At 43.7% G+C, this 20549-nt stretch overlaps 1 protein-coding gene across 5 annotated transcripts; it reads left to right on the top strand.

Annotated features, from left to right (window-relative positions):
• Window positions 1-55: 55 nt before the first annotated feature.
• Lhx9 (LIM homeobox 9) lies at window positions 56-19489 on the top strand. Of its 5 annotated transcripts, none has more exons than XM_051147511.1 (6): window positions 56-218; window positions 5376-5494; window positions 7270-7472; window positions 8495-8850; window positions 14526-14728; window positions 18659-19489. In XM_051147511.1, exons 1-6 carry the CDS (start codon window positions 191-193, stop codon window positions 18713-18715), a joined length of 966 nt encoding a protein of 321 aa, XP_051003468.1. In that variant the 5' UTR covers window positions 56-190; the 3' UTR covers window positions 18716-19489. The 5 variants fall into 5 exon arrangements, with proteins under 5 accessions (XP_051003468.1, XP_051003466.1, XP_051003467.1 ...); XM_051147509.1 differs by lacking the exon at window positions 18659-19489 and adding an exon at window positions 15764-16293; XM_051147510.1 differs by lacking the exon at window positions 56-218 and having other exon boundaries at window positions 5188-5494.
• The last annotated feature ends 1060 nt before the right edge of the window (window positions 19490-20549 follow it).

Here is a 20549-nt window from a genome sequence, read left to right as displayed (position 1 = left end):
CTCTGGAACTCTGGAAGGAAAGCTAAGCTTGGCCATAACCGCGGAGGTCCCCAATTCTCAGCAGACAAAAGGTTGAGACCAGCTCCACCAAGGGGAGAAGGTTCTTGGGGCTGTAATGTCTAGCTGACACAGCAGGTTTTCTTTTTCTGACAGCACAACCGCTGTGGGACGCACCCCTCTTGCAGTAAGAATGCTGAACGGTACCACCCTAGAGGCAGGTGAGTTCGCGCCAGGTTCCTCAGTATTTTTCTTGGGCCCGCGTGGTGTGTTCCAGGTAAGAGCGTAAGAGAGAGAGAGAGAGAGAGAGTGTGTTGTGGCGTATGTGTGTGTGTGTCCCTATATGTGATCTAGCCCGCCTTCGTTGAATATTTGTATTAAAATTAAGCTACGCTTGTGAGGCTAGAAAAGATTTAGCCTCAGGATTTCCCGGAACACACCCCCACCCCACCCCTCCCCTCTGGCCCTGCGCGTGCTTGGCTCTTCTTGAAGTCTAGGGGTCTGGGCTCTGGGCAGGTCCGAGTGTCACTGGGCATTCAGAAAGCACAGGCAGGAGGGACTTGTGACCCTCAGCGGGGCTCCCGCGGAAGCAAGTACCTTATAAGGGCTTGAATGGCAACGTATCTTACACATATTTTTGTTTGTGTTGTCTCTAATCCATTGTGCTGCGTAGACTTTACTGTTTACTTGGGGGCCTCTGAGGGCCACCGGCACCACAAGCTTCCAGTAAAAGGCCTTCAAGTTTCCGAAGCACAATATTCTAGACTAGGTGGTAGCCCTGTTGAGGATGGGGGTAGGGCAAGAGTCAAGAACACAGGTTTGACGATAGTAAGCAGTTGATATGGGCCTTTGTGGAGGCAGATGTTCCTGTACTACCAGCGTGTAAAACATCCTCTCCCCCTCCAACCCTACATAGTCCACAGACCCAGAGAGCAGCCGGCAACAGTGCGGGTGTGGCAGTGGGGTGCCGCCTCCTAGGCCCCCCAACTCCAACAGCTACAACTCTGAAGGCTCACTTCCATTTGTCTTGAGGAAAGCTTTACTCGTTGTACTGAATCTAAGGTGCTCTCTGAAGCAGAAGCAGACTGGACCTGCCAGCATCATTTGGGGGAAGGTTTTCTCTTAGGAGGAATTGTCTAGGCTGTCCAGAGAAAGCTGTGGGCACTTGTGGGCCATTTGCTCACCTCTAACGCCGGGCAGCCTTGTCATCCAAGACCTGACAGAGCCACCAATGAAAGCAGGGCTCCTAGCTTCATAAGACCTCTGATTTTTCTTGGCTGTTGAGATACCTCCACATGCCAGAATCTAGACAGTTTCTTCATCATTCCAATCATTAGTATTCTTAGGGTCTGAAGGGAAGGAATTCTAACTTTCTAATGGGCAAACATACAAGCATTGGATCATGGTCACCAAAATGGTCAACATGAGCATTTATTTGCTGGGTCATTTTTCTCTCTGAAGCCAAAAGCCATGCAGTTATTTATTGGAGCAGTCCAGGGCGCCTCTACCTTTCCTCTCCTAGCCCCCGCCCCCGTCAGGAGCCTACTAAGCCAGGGACCTTTCCCCAGGTGAGACTGCCTGAGCCCAAACAATGGCCTTTCAGTGTCCTCTGCCTTCTGGACAACGCTATAATCTGGTACTCGAAATCTAAAATCTTCTCCGTCTCATCAGAATTCAGACTCGCACTCTGTTGAAAGTTGTAACAATAACCCTACCGATTTTAGCCACAGAACAGAAAAGAGCACAGTAGATTGCCTTTGCTGGGAGAGGGGCAGTTCTAGGCCAGGGACCTGCCCCACTACCTATCATTAAATACTTTGGGTTTGGAAAGAAGACTCCAGATGCTGCTGGGAATGCCTGCCAGACAGCTCCCATACCATGCACCTGTCCTGTTGATGGAGGTGAGGTCTTAGCCTCTGGAACTGAACTTGCTAGTATTCTAACTTTCCTGGAATATGTGCCAGCTGTTCAGCTGGAAGCTGGGAGAAAGAGAAACAGTCTTCCTGGCTAAAAGGAGTGTGTTTGCTTGTTTGTTTGTTTTTTAATCTGGCTAAGCTCCCTGGATCTTTCTCTTTTTAAGCCACTGAGAGTCCTTTGAGTGAGAGGAAGTGAGGTGGGCCCCTAGACAAAAGCTTAGTATATTCCCTGTGACACATCTAGTTCTTAGGCCATTTCACCCCTCTACTACTTTAGGGCTTCTTTTTGAGGAACTGTGAGAGGAGGGTGGGCTAGAGCTCTGAGGAGCTGTTTCCCCCAGAGCTAACTAGGACCTCTCAAACTCCACCAGACCCCTGCCCCCATTTCCACCTTTCCAAAGACTTCCTGCACTCTCAGAGCAAGAAAATTCTTGGCAGTTTGGCTTCTTTATAGAGGTGGCCAGTGCCCATAGGCCCTGAAACTTATAGCCTGAGTTTTATAATAAAGAACAGTTCTAGCTAGCTTTCAGCTAGGAGGCTGATTGCCGGAGATGCTCTCCTGTGCCTGTCCTCATGAATGATTTAATGATATGTGTAGAGAAAGTGGATTGAATGAATGAATGAATGCAGGCTTACAAGATATTTGGGTTTGGCTTTCCTAGACACTCTTCCTAAAGCTATGACTTTCTTTCTTCTTCTCCTTCTTCTCCTCCTTCTCCTTCTCCTTCTCCTTCTCCTTCTCCTTCTTCTTCTTCTTCTCCTTCTCCTTCTTCTTCTTCTTCTTCTATTCTTGATGGACAGACCAAAATCCAACAGCGGAGCATTTCTATTTGAAAGTGGGAAAGGTTTAGGGGCGAAACTAGGTAGAGCAGTACCACAGTCCTGTATTTACTTGCTTCTAGCTTTCTTGGGCTAATTGACTGGTTCTTTGGGTAGATCCTACCTCTCTCTCCTCCTCCTTGGGCTGTGAGTCAGTGTGACTGCTGCCTTGTATCAAGGCAGTCTGCCCCTTTGTGAGAGGACTTGCTGCTGTCCCTGAAAGGACCCCTGCCCCAGCCACTCCTTGGAGCCCTTGGTGTGCACGTGGGTTTGATGAGCTCGTTGATTTGCATCCAAAGGGACTAATTACATTACTTACAGTAAATAGCCATCCTGCTGTCAGGTAGGGCTGCCAAAATGGGGGGGAGGCGCACGTTTCTCCAACTTAGTCCTCTTGATTGGCTTCATTTTTGTGTGTGTGAAATTGTGTTTTATGAGCTGTATTCTGGCACCCAGAGGACCTTAAAAGCAACCAGTCTGCAAATAACATTATTTTTGACCCTGGGGGGGGGGCATGAGGAAACAGAGGAGGCTTGCGTTTCATGGAAGAGAGGACTCCAGGAGCCTCAGAAATAGAAACTTTGGGACAGGAAGTTAGACTGCTGCTCCAAGGGTTGTTTCCTCCTTCTTGGCTTTCCTACCCCTTGGCTTCCTTCCTCTTTTACTTCCTTCCTTCCCCTTTCAAGTCTCTTTTTGCCCTCCCTCCTTCCAAAGTCCCCCGCTCTCTTATTTTATTCAGTCCTTTCTTTCTTTCCACTACTGCTCTCTTTTCCCAGTTTCTTCTCAACCTTCCTTTCAGATTGGGCTAAAATTCCACGTGGAACTGCCTGGGTGGATGGAAGTCGGCCTGCTGCGGGGGCTGCCGCTCTGGGTGTCTAGACAGAAGCCACGCTGTTCTTCTGCAAGGCGGTCGAATAGTGGGGAAACAGAGGCTGGCGACTAGAAGAAAGGGGCGGAGGGTGGTGGTGGTGGTGGTGGGCGGCTAGGCTTTCTTCTTCGGATTAAGTTTCTGCCGCCCCTTCTCAAGCTACGGTGATCCTATCACTTTTCTAGCTGTTTCGGTGAACCCACACTATCAGAGTATTGTGGACACACTTTAATGGGTCCAGAGGGAGGAGAAGGGCCCGGCTAACGAGAACAGTGGGCGACAGAACAATGCCATCTCTTGTGAGGAGCAGTCTGCCATCCTGCCGGTTAGTTCTCACCTCCCCGCCTCCACCCGGAGCCTCTTTCACACTCTCCGAAGTGTGCTGAATGCAAGCGGCAATGCCTGGCCCTACCCAGGTCCGATCCCCAGCTCACCCAGCTCAAGTCGACAAATTCCAAACGGGACTCTAGATTCTCCAATAGTTTACCGTCAATCTAGAATTAGGTAAAAGAGCAACCCAAAAATAGTAGGTTCCCTACACCCCTTTTCATTTTGGAGAACGCCTCAGAGCCTGGTGGCGCTTGCCAGGGAGGTGAGGCGAGCAGACCACTGTCAGGAGAGTACTTTTAAAAAGTGAGTTGAGAAAGAAGGGACGGGAGGGAATGCGGCACGAATTAAAAGCTCCATTTCCGCGGAGTGCTTCAAAGTCTGCGGGTTTTTTTTTTTTTTTTTTTTAATAAATTTCTGGTGACAGCTTTGTAAACTGGGTATTTTTTTAAAAAAAGTTTGTGGACGAGAAGAAAACTCAAGGTTTGCAGCTTCTTCTGTGCAACCCCGTCTGGGGGTCGGGTGAACTAGGATCAACTTAGGCTGTCCCTGCCTCCCGCTGAGTGCAGGACGCGGACAATAGGAGCTCCTTTACCCCTTTAAAACAAGACTGTTGAGAACTGTTGGAAGGATGTGTTCTTGAGTGTGTGTGTGTGTGTGTGTGTGTGTGTGTGTGTGCAGGCGCGCGTGTGGGGTGGGGGTAAAGGACTCCTTCTGCCTCCCCTCCCCAGTCCCCCACCCCTTTGTAATGTTTGTCCCTGCTTGCCCATCACCAGGGGGTTGAGAGGAGGTATGACAGGTCTTTGTTGTCTGAATAAAAATCCCTGGCAGCTCCAGGGAGAGGACTCCTCCTACTAAATTATCAAAAATGGGCTGGCTTTAGTCTCTTAACAAATTGGACACAGCTCTGGCAGGAGCAGTCCCCAACTCAACCTACAGGCACTGGGAACTTGCAGGCAGCCAGGGACCGCTGAATATAGCACTTCGTTTTCTTTCTTTGTGTTTAAAACTATTTTCCTTTCTTTCTTACATTTTGTCGTTCCCCCCCCTCCCCACCTAGCGGCAGTTGTTTTTCATTAGTAACTTGATCTCTCACTGCAGTAAGATTCGCCTGCTTTTCCTTCCGTCCGCGTTTGTTTGTTTTCTGCACATCTCCTTCTGGGAAACGCTGGACAACCATCCCCCTCCCACTTTCCTCGTCGACTTTTTTTTTTTTTTTTTTTTTTTGGCCCGGATCTTTTCCTTCTTAAGTAGATCTATTCTGTAGTCTGTCGTTTTCTTCTTTTCTCTCTTGTCCCTGTCTCCACGCACAGTACGCTTCTCCACCGCGCAGATCTGTGCGGTCACTTTTGCTTCTTCAGTCGAATGAACTGAGAGCCCCAGGCGTGTGTTTATGGAAATAGTGGGGTGCCGAGCCGAAAACAATTCCTGTCCTTTCCGCCCCCCAGCCATGCTCTTCCACGGAATCTCCGGAGGCCACATCCAAGGTATCATGGAGGAGATGGAGCGCAGATCCAAGACCGAGGCCCGCTTGGCCAAAGGCACTCAGCTCAACGGCCGCGACGCGGTAAGGACTGGCCCTGGCGTAGCGCAAGGGATTACTGTTAGTCTCCCGGCAGCTCAGGTTGGGGATGGAGGGTCCTAGGGACGTCTGTCTAGAAATGCTCTCTAGGTTTTCTCCTGAGGTGTTCTTGCTAGGCGAGGTTCCCTTCCGAATCGAGGTGTCTTGCTTGCCGCAGTCCTGGGTTCCCAAGCCTTTGTATAGTAGCTGATCGCCAGCCGGCAGGGCAGGGGGCCTTGGAAGGAGCCGGCGTGCTCCTTTCCAGCCCCAAACTTCAGTCTCCGGCACCTCGGTGGAATCCGCTGCGCTGCGCTGCGGGCAGACCTTGATGCAGGTACTAGGGGGGCGCTTGCGAACTTGGCGTCTGGGACAAGGAACCATGAGACCCCCCCAGTCTTTGGGATGGAAGACCAGACCTTCGGACCCTGACGCGCTGGTCCGTTTCCCACTTGTAGTTCAGCACCCGAAAACAGAGATTGTAAGGGGCTATGACGTGCCCGCTCAGCTACCCTGGTGACAAAATTGTGTTTCTCTTCCGTACCCGGCGGGTGTCGTGTGTAGCGAGAAATCAAATAAAAATAAGAAGGAGCTGCCCCTAGTCTAAAAGCAATAAATAACACGTACTCTACAATCCTAAGAGAAGCAATCAACTGCGTCCGCTGTTACTATTCGTAATGGCAGTTATGTTCTTCGTGAAATTACTAGTAACCTAAGCATTTCCTCTTTCCACTTACGGACTGGAGAAAGAAAACTACGGAAGTCTGCGGGAAATGATTCCGGATGAACAGTGATGTGTAGACCCTTGGTATCACAGCGGAGACCACAGCTCAAACTGACCAAAGACAGCTCTAGCCAGTCAGCGAGGTTTTGGGTCTCGATAAATAGCCCACTATCGCCATTTGCACCATTAATTTGGTGAGAATCCGAGTAAAGGGCGAAACTTAACCTTCCCATGAGGCCAAAACGTAGTCGGGGAAGCCCGGATTATTTCTGCTAGTCTGAGGAAAGAAAGGGTACAGCAGCGATGAACTTCTTTTCATCTTTCGTGGCTGTTTTATTAAAAAAAAAAAAAAAAAAAAAAAAAAAAGCAACGCCCAAATTCGACTGGGAGCCTCAGAGTGAATTTTGCCGCCTTGGCTAGCCTCATTTGGAACCTGGATCTTAGTTTTTGAACCGAAATTTCAAGAGAAATATTTGTGCAGTTTATACCGGCTAGAGAAAAGAGCGAGTGTACAGAAAAGAATGCTTCCTTCAGGACAGACACTTTTCTTCCTTACCAGGGTCAGGGCGACGGCCTTGAACTAAGAGAACAGCAAGATCTGCTAAGCACGTCTGAATTACAATAATGCCGGCCAATTATTCCGCCTATAAAAATAGAATTGTTTATGTAAAAAACCCGTGTATTTGAGAATTCGTTCTATTTTCACTAATAGTTTCTGTTGTTTTATCTTGTGTATTGTTTGAAAGTCACAAATTTTTAGCCCTAGTTGATCTGCTTCTGGGCCGCGTATTAAAACATTCACTAGGCTCTAAGCAAGCCCAAGTTGTCAAGATACTTTTAGGATCACGGGGCCAGGAGGATCGGGAGGCTAAGGAAGGGAACTAGTTGTTAAAAAGAGAGAGATGGCAACTGTTTCCTCCACTTTTGCTTTTGTGTGCTGTGGCCCCTGGCATCGACGCGCTGCCTTCTGCGCTAGGGATTCGTTCTGCCAAAGCGGACCCGGGTTGTGTGACAACGGCCCTGGAGCCCCCTTCAGCCTTGCCTCGTGCTTGTTTCACAGGGTATGCCTCCGCTGAGCCCGGAGAAGCCCGCTCTGTGCGCCGGCTGCGGGGGCAAGATCTCAGACAGGTACTATCTGCTGGCTGTAGACAAGCAGTGGCACCTTAGGTGCCTGAAGTGCTGTGAATGTAAGCTGGCCCTGGAGTCTGAACTCACCTGCTTTGCCAAGGACGGTAGCATTTACTGCAAGGAGGATTACTACAGGTACTCCCTCCCTCGCGCCCCCTCCCATTCACATACCCCTCTTATCCGTACACCTAGTAGAGCCACCTGCGAGAATTCGGAGTCACCTCTCTGTCCCCATTTTTTTTGGGGGGGGGGCCGGGTCAGGGTATAGTTTTTTTTGTTTGTTTGTTTTGTTTCTGAGATAGGGGAAAGTCATTACATATGTGCATACTCCATTGGTCATGGTGGGCGAGAGGGATCCCAGGGTGTAGAGAGCTACATCAGGGTTACCAGCTCTTAACGCTCTGCTGGAGAAGTCTGGAAGAAGAGGAAATGTACGTGTCTCAGGCGATTAAGACAAGATTTGTTGTTGCTGTTGCTGTGTTGTTTTGTTGGTCTCCCTTAATATGAATTGGTCAACTTCCCCCACTGTTGGCCCAGGCAGCAGAAACCAGGTCAATGACAATGAAAAGTCAGAGACCACTCCCCCCCCCCCCAATGGCTAGGCATACCCAGATTGATGAAAACCACAACAACAAAAATCAACAAAGCAAACAAAAACAACAACAAATATCTCAGCAAGTTGGGAGAGATTTGGGCATGTGGATGTGACCTAGCTCTCCAATAAGCCAAAGCAGGAGGGTGCTAAAAGAATAACTTTTCTTTTGTGGAATTACCATTTTCTGGGATTGCCAGGAGTGTTACTATTTGGTCATTGATAAGACCCCGTATTTTCATTTTGCATTGCCATTTAATATTCTTTCAAAAGAGCTGTAAGTAGGCCAGTTCAGAGTTTTGTTTGTTGGCTTAAAAAAGAAAAAATACATTGAAGCTTAGTTCCTGGCTCTTCGGACTTTAATGTAAGGATGCTTTTGTCTTGGGTCACCAGAACCAGAGTAGGTCACTGAGCAAATAAAGCTCATATCCAAAGTGGTCCTCGGCGAGGCTAGCACTTCCAAGTTAGTCTTTGGCCCCTGGAGACTAAGCCTGGGTGCTGCTGCGAGTGGGAGATAGGTCTTCCTTATACCAGCTGGCTCCCTGACCCTCCTTTTTGCTTCCAGAAGGTTCTCTGTGCAGAGATGTGCCCGCTGCCACCTTGGCATTTCTGCCTCTGAGATGGTCATGCGTGCCCGAGACTCTGTCTATCACTTAAGCTGCTTTACTTGCTCCACTTGCAACAAGACCTTGACCACGGGCGACCATTTCGGTATGAAGGACAGCCTGGTGTACTGCCGCGCACACTTCGAGACCCTTTTGCAAGGGGAATATCCACCTCAGCTGAGCTACACCGAGCTGGCGGCCAAGAGCGGTGGCTTGGCCTTGCCTTACTTCAATGGCACAGGCACAGTGCAGAAGGGGCGGCCTCGGAAGCGGAAGAGCCCAGCTCTGGGAGTGGACATCGTGAATTACAACTCAGGTGGGTCCCTAACCATACTCACCCCAACATCTCAGTTCTCACGCTGCTGGGGGAGAATTTGGCAGTGCTGGTTCCGCTCCATGACCAGGTGGCCAAGACAGTGCTTCGCTTTCACCACACTCCCCTCTCAGTCCTAGGAAGAGAAAGAAGCAGACAGGATGGAGGAGAGAGAGGATGGGCTATTGGTTCATAAGCTGGGGGGTGGGGGAGCAGGGGAGGGATAACCATGGGGTTGAACTGACTTCCCCTAAACAGGCAAAGCCAAATCCTTGTTGCCTATTAGTTAATGAGCCCATTAGTTTCTGGCTCTCAGTTGGAGTAAAACAGCCCCAGGGCAATTCCTTTGTTGGAGCCAAATTATAGATCCTGGAGGAGGTTTTCCTAAATAGTTAATGGGGGGAAAAGAAAGACTTCAGAGCCCAGCTCCACTCTGTCTAGAGGGGGCAGAGGCTGTGGTCACCAGCCCAAAGTTAATCAGCAACATAGTTGGCAAGGGTATTGAAAAGCTGAATGTCTGATCTTGGCAAAGAGCAACTGTAGGGTGGGGGTGAGGGGCCTCACTTTGCACAGCTGACCAGCTGTGCCTCTGTAGCCTCTGGTATTCACCTAACCTCTTCACTCCCTGCCTGATAGATGGCTGGTCATCTAGACCTCAGATAACCAGCCCAATCTCCTGGCCAAATCCACTGGGATGGCTGAGGGTTATCTCAGGCTGTTTGTCTGCTCTCCCCCACTGCCAGCCTTCTCCCAACCCAAAACAAAGTACAGGCAACAGTTCCCAAAGACTTCCTCGCTTTGGGGGATACAGCTATTAGCTATCAAGCTGCCTCACACTCAAGTGAGGTTTATTGTTCATAGCCTATCCCCACCTACCATCCTCAAGGTCAGGATGTGGGCAGACCTTAAAGACCTGAGCTTTTACTCAGAGTAAGCACAGAGGGACAAGGGGGTTCTAGAAAAGTCCCGACTGGTTTTGGGGAGCCAAAGGAATTTGACTGCTTTGATTTTCCATGCTTTGAGCCACACCTATTTGGGAACTCAGCACACAGGGCACTTGGGCTACTGGAAGTGGCCCAATGGGTATCTATTTCTTAGCATCTTCCAGCTTTCAGTGTCTGGTGTTGCCATGTGACTTGTATAGCTCAGGCTATCTGGCCCAGGTCACAGACACTATGAACATCTGAACTGAGAGTCCTTCTCTGACTCCTCAGTTCTCAGGTGTCTCGTAGAGGATGATGCTCCTAACGTGCTTATGTGGGATTGTTTTCCAGGATTCTCTTCCCAATGTAGAGAAATCCATTCTGGGATGACACAAAGAGATAGCATCTCAGAGAGAAAGGGAACACGTACATAGTCCAAGGAAGCCTCATCTGTCTCTAGCGAGGTCACACCTAGGCAGTGGCTGGACCAAGGGAAAGGGACCAACAAAGAGGCTAATGGCAGCTCAGGGATTGGACAAATGCTTCAGCGGCTTTGCTTGCTTGTACCTTGGCCCCAGGGCCCCTGCTAGGCTGGGGCAGGGTTTTGCCTAGGGCCCAGTTATCCAGTGCACAGTCCATATTCTTTGATGCGTGGTACTCAAGACAAGGCAGGCAGACAGGACACTAATTGTTCTTTGTTAATAGAAGATGGCATTGGAATTTCCAGCTACTCACCACGACCTGCCTATTCTACTGTGACTGGAAAGGAGAGAAGGAGAGGAGGAGGAGGGAAGGGGAAGAGAAGGGAAAGAGAAAAGGAGGGAGGGTTGTATAGGAACTATATAGTAGCGGGGACTAGCAGGGAGAGAATGGTATCTGCACACAGTGAAATCCAGAGGGGTGTGGATTTCTAGTCACATTGGGAACAGGCTCAGCTATTTGCTTGTTTTATTTAATCCGATTAGCTACATTTGGTTTTGCCTTGGATCTTCTTATGTTAGACAGATCTGAGAAGCTTTCAGAATAATAGAATTTAGCTTCACTTAGTTTTTACTTTTCTGAAGACAAATGGAGTAGGGGGAAAAAACTGCTTAGACTCATAGTTTGCCCCTTAGTGCTGCTCAGTCTTTGAGTAAATTGTCCTGTCCCTGGAAGAGGAAAGTGGCCCACACTTCCTAATGTGCACTCCCTCTCCTGGACGTTGCCAGAGGCATGAGCAGATCGTGCACACTTCTTTCAGATTAGATGAGGAGAATCTGCAAGAATCGGTTTTAAGGAATCGAACCCAAATCACCTTCTTTTACAGAAAGTGTTGGTGATTCTAATGTTAGCTTTCCACGCAGTGCTATGAAGCAGGGGTGTGTGGGTCAGTCAGCAAGGTTAAGACACATCAAAGTATAAAACATACAAGTCACCTACATTTTTAAGGTTTTAGCATTTGCTGCATTTTCTATTGCCATTTCTGTTGAAACGTAAAGCTTCATAGAGAACAGCGTTAATGAGATCCAAGTACATTCATACAATGAGTTTTCTTTTTCCTTCACACACATACACAAAACATGCTCCTGACCCAGGGACTGTCAGACCTCCTGTGAAACTTGGCACACAGCAGTGCTTTCTCAGGGTAAGCACCTTCCAATGAGAGTTCAGTAGTTTAGTTCCTACCTCTTTGTACATACTAATCAAAAATTTCATGCTGATATTTTCGGAAGAAGCATAGATGGCTTATCTGAAATGTTGGATTGCAATAAAGCCCTCCAGAGGTGAAAGGATTCAGCCTAGGGTAGGTAGGTCCTACTTGTAACTGACCATTAACGAAGAAACTGCAGTTTTACTACTTCTCAAAAACCTCCCTCTAGAGTTTTGTTTTGTTTTCTTTTTCTCCTCTAAATGTGCAAGATTTCACATTGTTAAATTAGCCTGGCAGTGACCCCTAGTGGTCTCCCAGGAATTAGTTAATTCTCAGAAGGTTCTGAACCTCTCAGAGCAGAAACTCATTTTAGATAGGTGACCATCTCCCAAGCAACCAAATGTAAAACATTTAGCTCTTCTCCTTAACTTCATTAACAACAGATGTGTAGTTGCAGGTGAAGATTTGAAGCAATTCAAAGAGAGCTATTTGCTCTTATAATTTAGGGGGAAATAGCCATAAAGCTTAGAAATGGGAGAAACACAGTAATTTACATAAAACTTTTTGTCACTAAACACAAACAATTTGGCATAAGCTGACTTCTCTTGTGGCAGTAATAGATTTCTCTATCAAGTTGCATGATTTAGGGACAAACATAGGCACGTGAAAATCATATATTGTAAGAAAGACCTGAGAGCCATGTTCTTACATACTGAGTTGGTATGTGGCAGCAAACCCAGTAATTCTTTCTAATGCATTAAACATGCTATCCTGAGTTTGCAATTAGCAAAACCAAACAGAAAGTACAAAGTTAGAGAAGCAATTTCCTCAACTCTTATTTTGATTATTTTTTTCCCTTAGATTCATTTCAAATGATGAATAGCTAGATAGCTAAGTTGGGAATCATATTCATTCCTAGAAAATGTTATCCTGGGAGAGGTGGAATAAGTAAGTGCGTTATTTAAACATCAAGTTGATGCTCTTGGCACAGTTGATGTGTTGTTCAGGAAAAGTTGCTCTCACAGGCTGGTCATGATATCTCACTTGAAGAAGCCTCCAGTGACCGGAATGCACCTCTTGGACCATTTGCTGAAGGCATATTTGTAATCTGGCTGTGAAATATGGCTCAGTTTACAGTCACAAGATGCTGTTTCATCCATTGGAGGATCTGAGAGTGCAATTGTGCAGATTATTTGAAGTTGACATATCCCCACTGGGATAAAATAGGGTAAAATGTAAAATACATTCTCTCTGTTATCTCTGGGTATGTGTTCCCATTCTGGGCAGCCTAAACAGCCTAAGCTCAAAGTCTGGCAGCGTATATCTGGTTTGAACACCATCTCAATTTGATTTGACTTTGTATTAACATGCACCTATAATTTCCCACTTGTTGAGTCCATAGCCTTGTTTTTGACTTGGGGAATCCAAAGGAGACTATGAGGCAGTCTTTCTCTCAGAGAACTCACGAACACCTACCCGCTCTTCTGCATGACTGCGCTCCTCATGACCCCCTCCCCATTTTTGTGTTTTAGGACACACAGAAGTTCACAATTCATTTTATTATTTTTGAGATAGTTTCTCACCAGATGAGCTTTATATGAAGCAGACTTCCCAGTTGATGGCTGCAAAACTGTAAATATGCTGATTTCTGAGTACATAGGTGTATATACACATACTGATTTGCTAGCTACATCTGAAAGAAATTCTAACCAGAGCCTAGCAGGCAGATAACATTTTAAAAGCAGAAGGAGAGGGGTTATATGAAAAGATGTCTCACTTTTTTTTTCAAGACTTAAGCTTTTTCTTCAGAATGACTTGATCAGTTTGATTTTCAAATAAGGCACGGAAAGACAGGGTGGTCAGATGTGAAAATGCATCAGATAAATATATTGAATAAGGGTTTAAAAAACCAAAGGCAGCTATGTCCTTGAATTTTCAGTGGTGAGTAAGTCAGTAAATATTTAGTAAACTGTTTTCATCTGTAGGCATATGTCTTGTGCAGAACGAGGTAAAGGCTTTAAGTGTGATGAACTTTTGCATCCTGAGGATGAGGACTTTCACCCTGGTTTTAAAGTCTGACGTATTTTGGCCCGGGTGTCAAGGAGAGTTTTCCAGGAGCAGAGAAGATTCTGCACTTTTCCTGCCAGGCCAGTCAGTGGCTCCACTTAGACCAGATTCACACACACATCCAGAAGACAGGGGACCAAGCTGGACAGAAAGCCACAGTCTGTCTCAGCGCGCAGTGGGGAACGCTTCCGGCCTGAGTGAATGACAAGGCTGTACTCATTTTTTTTTTTTTCAGAAATATTTATTAGAATGACTCCAAGGGAAAAGCGTTTTCTTCCTGGCACAACCCAAGCTGGCCAGTTGTAGCTAAAACCCTTCAAATACAATGCTTTTATGGTTCTCTAAGACATTAAAAAATGTCATTTTTCTCATGTCTGTTCATTTTTCCAACTATGTTCTTTTTTTTTCTGGTGAGGAAAGCTCCATGAATATAAAAACATGGTTTAGATTATTCCTTAGCTTCATGTGTGTGTGTGTGTGTGTGTGTGTGTGTGTGTGTGTGTGTGTGCATGCGCTCACGTGTGTGCATGCTGTTAGGTAATGTGAAACCTGAGACCTGAAATGTACATTTGCCATGTTCGCCATGATAAAGAGCAGGGCCTTCTCACAGTACCTGGGAGTCAAGACACAGGGAGCAAAAATGTTGTCTCAAGAAACCGTGTGTGAAAACAAAACAAAACATAACCGTGTGAATCTCGACACCTCGGTGCAGACCCACATAAGCCATTACAAAAGGGGTTCTTCTTTTTTCTTTTTCTTTTTCTGAGGTTGTTCTTACACTTACTTCCTACCTTTCCCTGAGGTTTTTCTACTAAACATCAAACAGAGGAAAGGATTTAGCTCATAAGCTCATATTTCCTATTATGTCAACCAGCTGTGTCCAGATAGCCTAGGTTAGCTGCCTAGCCACTGTCTTCTTGTTTAAATACCACTCACCAATGGGCTCACAGCCTCGTGCTTTATGAAGACAGACGTACCACACCACACACACCCTGCATCCCTTAAGCCAATGTGGGAGTTCCCACTGAGCAGTTGTCTGTTCATTGTTTCTGCAACAGGTTGTAACGAGAACGAGGCAGACCACTTGGACCGGGACCAGCAGCCTTACCCACCTTCGCAGAAGACCAAACGCATGCGAACTTCCTTCAAGCACCACCAGCTCCGGACCATGAAATCCTACTTTGCCATCAACCACAACCCAGATGCCAAGGACCTCAAACAGCTCGCTCAAAAAACAGGCCTGACCAAAAGAGTTTTGCAGGTAAGACGCATCCATCATTGGCTTTGTGCGTATCTACCCCCTTCCCCTTGACAGTGACTAGTTCTCTTCCCGAATCACCCGAATCACCCGGATGTGGCTATTTCCTATTCTGTTACCTAGTGGTCTCCTTTCTTAGTTACCTTCCTACAGGGGCTTCCTGGCAGGCACTCAAGGAGGCATCCGGGACTCACATTCTCCCTACAGAAGGAGAGGTGGGCTCCAAGGACTCACTGCTGTATAAATGGGATTGGCTTTATTTAAACGAGCATTGCCATTAGAGATGTTCATTCACACTGGCTTTAGTGTCCTATTTTCCAAGTATCTGCTGTCCCATGTCCACAAATTCTTAGCAGCCCATTCATACATTACGGTCTGCTCCTAGCTCGGAAACAGTCCAAAGTAAGGCTGATAATCTGAACAAGTGGTTAGAGGAAGAATTTTCCCTTTTTACCGAGCTGTAGTTAAAAACCTCGAGTTCTTCCTGGTGCTGAATTGCTTCCCCCAGACTCATGGTAAGAATTATACGATTACACAGGGTTGCTGTGAGCGACCTGTGATGTCCCTCTCCTTGGTGACAAATAGCAGGCATTTTTCTGCCTTCATGTGTCTCTCTGGATGTTTGGGGTCTGTGGCTGGGAACAGTTTGACTATCTGGTAAGCATTTGCCAGACATCAGACTAGTGAACAGCTTAAACTCTGGTATTCCCTTCAAGTGAGTAGTTCCTACTTTGAGACATTTTTTAGTGACCCAGTTTTTCCCTATTCTTTTGAGGGATGGTGTGTTTTCCCCCTAGCCTTCGTGTCTTTGTTTCTGTGATATTTCTGCTCCAGCATCAGTTATCCCAAGTGGCACATTTAATGCAGGAATATATAGAGTTATTTTGAAAGAAGTAGAAAAAAAAGTTACTTAAAAGCAGAAATAGAGGAAAGAAAAGAAAAAAAAAGAAAGTAAAGAAAAGAAAAAAGAAAAAAGGAAGAGAGAAAAAAAACTTAAAAAAAAAATCGATAAAGAAATCAATTGGGATTGGTTTGCAGGTTTGGTTCCAAAACGCAAGAGCCAAATTCAGAAGGAACCTTTTGCGGCAGGAGAATGGGGGTGTTGATAAAGCTGACGGCACGTCGCTTCCGGCCCCGCCCTCAGCAGACAGCGGCGCTCTCACTCCACCCGGCACTGCGACCACTTTAACAGACCTGACCAATCCCACTGTCACTGTAGTGACAACTGTGACCTCTAACATGGACAGCCACGAATCCGGAAGCCCCTCACAAACTACCTTAACGAATCTTTTCTAACATTGGTTTTTTTTTTTAAGGATTCTTCCTCTTTTATTATTATTCTAATATTATTTTATTATTTACAAGACTTTTTTTTCCCTTCTTCTTCTAACCCACAAGATATTTGGGGAATAAAATAGCAGCTTGGTGTGTAGCATCTACACCACTTGGCTAAGAGTTTACAGTCTTGTCGCTTTTAAGTGAACGTATTTTGTCTACAAGATGTATTTGATCTTTTTTCTTTAATCAGTTTTTTTTTTCAGTTGGTAAGGGGAGATTTTCAATCATTCTAATAAGTGCCTCTTAAAATTGTATGTTACTTATTTCCAGAATCTCGAAGGGGGGGAAAAAAAAAGAATGGTGTTATGATGGGCAAATTATATTCCTGTTTCTGTGATCAGGTCATTAATGAACCAGACAATTAGTTTTTTTTTAATATTGCAATTAGAAAATTTCATATTAAAAATTTAAAAACAAATGTATTATTCCTGGCTTTTTAAATTTGAACTATTAATTTGAGTGAGGGATATGATTAAACAAAAACGTTAATATCAATTTTAAATAGTAATGATTAACTGGGTGGGAAGTCTAACTCAGGATTCTAACTTCTCCTGGTGTTAGGATTATACAACTGCCCCCCAGCTTTTTACTGTTTTCCAAACAAACAAACGAACAAACAAACTTAAACTCCCTGTGTATCTGTGAAAATTCCATTTAGAATATGAAATTCTATTTATTTGACCTCCTAAAGCATTAAAAAGAAAGAAAAAAAGAAAACTCAGCCAGCCTCTGAAGCTATTCTTTCTACTTTAAGAGTGTTTCCTAGAGATATGGAAATAAGCAAAATATAATTTTTTAAGAAGTAAAAATAATTGGCATAATTTAATTAATTGGCTTCAGCTGTACCATAATATTGTATCTGGCATTCTACATAGTTTCTTTTCTTAATTTTTAAAAAAAAGCCAACTTACTTAACGGATACCAACCATGGGAATTATTTGGGTTTTCTTTATTTTATTTTGTCACGGGTTGATTTATGTATAAAACCTTTTTAACGTTACAGATGTGAAGTTATGACTCTTAAAGTAGATAAACTCAGAAGCCTTGTGGATGCAGAGCTGAATATATTTCCTAGTTTACAGTAGCATTTTTTCTTTTAATTTAAGGTGAAATCTTAAATGGTCTGGGCAGTGGTGAATGTTCATCTATCTGCTTCTGTTGTCGTTAAGAAAACCAACTAGATTGTGGATTTCCTAAAATAATAATAATAATAAAAAAAGAAGTCAAGATCTATGTCTTGCTTTACTGAACTGTTAAGAATAACTTTGCACATGCTGTCCACTTTTTTGCACCCCTTAAATCTCCTCTGGTGGTCGAAGTGGCTATTTAATAGAATTTAAAGGTGCCCTTCTGGCTGTATAAATGTGTGGTTACATATCGACAGTTCACTGCCCACATTAAAGTGCATTATTGTAACTTTTGCTCAGGGTCTTTAGAAAATTAGCACAGAAAGTAGCTTATTTTTAAAAAAAAAAAGATGATGGAAGAGAAGTTAACACTGTAACAGAAGAAAAGTGTGATCGCCATTATATATTTCGCAAGCGTGGTCATCTTCTATGGAGCTTAAATCTTGACTTTTCATATTTCTCTTACATTTTGGGCATTTACCACTAACCAGACCAAACAACCTTGGTAAGGCTGAGATCTTATTAACACACTTTTACAGGTAAAATATCGATACTTATAAAGGTTGTTCTTTGACAGAACAATATATGGTACTACAGACCTACTTTATTAAGTAGACTAATTATAACTCAATTCTCCTATGTGCCTTATGATATAACTTGGAAGTAAGTTTGTGAAAAATCAGGATATATGTGTTGTTTGTTAAATTAACTGTTTTAAGCCCTTTTGACACCTCACTAGTTTTGTACTGTTTTACCTCTTATTTCTGAGACTCTTTTTATGGTGTATCCTGTTAGAGGGGACAAACATGTCATAGAAAGCAGTTGTGCACTCTTTCAAATATAGTTGATAAATTCAATAATCTTATATATTGAGCTTCGTGTTTATAGTACAGTAAGTGGTCTAGCAAAATTGTCCATGTTTCTTTGTTTATTGATAAATGCATTGTATAGAAACTATTTCCCCTAAATATTTATGGACCAAACAATTGTGATATATCCTATTAAATTTGTGTGAATAAACCATTTTGAATCTAAGGAGTTTTATTTCCAATCAGTTTTGTTTAAGTTTTACTTGTATTAGTATGTTTTCAATATCTATGTGTAAAAGCTAAGAAATAGCTGTGCAATTAAAAGAATTCAAACAAATAGTTCTTAGGTTTCCAAAATTCTGATTCATATTAAATGCACACACCATTGTATATAAAATGTGATTCAGTCTTGAGTTACCCTTAAATATTCTTGTTTATAATAAAAGTAATGCCCCACTGATTTGACTCAGTTCAATTTTTAGAATAAAAATAAATGAGCATATCTAGAGTTGCATGAAAAGAAACCTTAAAGATGATTAAGATTTAATAGCAGGTCTATTGAGCACAAGTGGATATTTGTAAATCTAAATAGAAATTGCAGACCCCTAAAAGCCAAGTTGCTCTGTAGTTAATAAATTGTCACTATGATTTTTTTTCAGGGAGAACAAATCTTGGGGCATTACAGCCAAACATCCCGACGTTTGAAAATTCCCTAAAGTATTAAAAGAAGGGGAAAAGTTTGATCGGAAATCCACTGCAGTGAAGACAAAGACACTATTAGGTTATGATAATCATACATTTAAAAGTTTATTGAACCAAAAGAGAGAGAGAGAGAGAGAGAGAGAGAGAGAGAGAGAGAGAGAGAGAGTGAGACTTAAGTGTCACTTATTGAATGGTAGCAAAACCTCTGTTCTTTATGATGTCTGACACAAATGAAGGCTTAGCCTCATGTGGTTTAACAAGAGAGCGAGATAAACCATGTTTAAAACCAGAGCAACCTGGCAGTAATATGCCCTCCCCACATTTGGAGAAAATTATTATCGAAATAATTCCACACATTTGTCAAGCACAATAGCTGTAAAATAAAATCCAAAAACATCCATTTCATCTGCTTGCTAATGTGTATCAGTCTTATCTGTTAATGGCATTTTCCAATTGTAAATTCAAAGAATACCTTTTACTCATTAATGAGAGAGTAGGGATCAAACTCAGTAATTTTAGCATTATTGTCTATACTTCCTTTTTAACCAGAAGGCTCTGCATGCACTTTTGCATCTGTCACCTCTGTAACAATGACTTTGCTGTTTCCTGTATGATAAATAGCTTTCATTAATAAACATTTTATTTGATGCAAACATAGTTAACTTTATGTTAAGCACACATTGTTGAAATTAATTTATAACACTATCTTAAAGAGGCACTACAGTACACTTGCAGCTTGTTGTGCCCAGGAAAAAGAAATCCAGACTAGAGAATGAGGTGAGATTATTTTTTTTTTTTGACTTTAACTTTTTATGGCTTATTTTCACTTACTATATTTAGTTGACACGTGGATGAAAATCAAATAGTGAGCCCAAATCATAACAAAAATAGAACATCAGAATAAGTTATTATGTAAAATTTCAGCAACCTCTTTTAGACTCTAGGGTAACGTTTATAGATTCTCTGTGAGTTTACATGTTCACTATGCAATGAGCGAATTTATTGAAGTTTATGCATATAATCTGAACGCTGACATTCTGTTCTTCGTGTAGTTCAGGCTGCACATGGTATCAGAAACAAAGGATCAATGAGAAAGAGGAGCAAATATTTAGGGATGAGGTTTCCTTTCCCCATTAAAGGGAATACTTGAAGAAAGAATTTTGTAAAGCTACTCTTATGCAGCTGTATAGCCAAAGCACATGTTAAACAAATTAGCATATAGAATACTTTCCAGAAAAAATTCCTATGAAATTTTTATTACATACAAATAAACCCCATATAAAGGATGTAAGTTTTACGAATGACAGACATTTAAAACAAATCTCAGTTATATTTATTCTCAGAATTTTGAATGTTTTCTCAAACACTCTCACTTCCTGAATGCTAAAGAAGGAAAAAGGAGTTTAAAGGATAGGTACCAGCTTCCTAACAATGCACCCAGAATGCACCATGACAAGTGGACTACTTTGGTCATGGATCATGCTGGTTTTGTCAATCCCATGGATGCTTACGCCTCATCAAACTCTTGTCCATGGCGTTAGCAATCTGAATGGATTTTCCAACACATTTGCAGCCAGAGCGTTGAGATCTTGGTACTGAAAGCTTTGCCTTCTTTTTCTGTTCTGTCACCTAGAGGGCAGTTTCATTTTGAAATACTTTGGAAGTTTGCCTGGTTTTGCAGACTTTTAACTATTTGTCTGGTATGTGAAGTGTGGGAGAGACCAAAGAGAGAAAGAGCGTAGCTGAAATTAGACATCTGAAAAAAATAATACAAATTTGAAACAGGCATATTTTTTTTTTTTAAAGGAGAGGGAAAGAACACTAATTTTGTGAGCGGGAAGAGGAAAA

Source organism: Acomys russatus, chromosome 6 (genome assembly GCF_903995435.1).
Source record: "Acomys russatus chromosome 6, mAcoRus1.1, whole genome shotgun sequence".
Taxonomy (NCBI): domain Eukaryota; kingdom Metazoa; phylum Chordata; class Mammalia; order Rodentia; family Muridae; genus Acomys; species Acomys russatus.
This window is presented reverse-complemented; position numbering and strand designations above follow the sequence as displayed.

Coding starts and splice junctions, on each gene's coding strand:
- Lhx9 (XM_051147507.1), top strand. CDS start 5,321: ATGGAAATAGTGGGGTGCCGAGCCGAAAACAATTCCTGTCCTTTCCGC. Junction 5,495..7,269: donor AGCTCAACGGCCGCGACGCG/GTAAGGACTGGC, acceptor CTTGTTTCACAG/GGTATGCCTCCGCTGAGCCC. Junction 8,851..14,525: donor CATCGTGAATTACAACTCAG/GTGGGTCCCTAA, acceptor TTTCTGCAACAG/GTTGTAACGAGAACGAGGCA.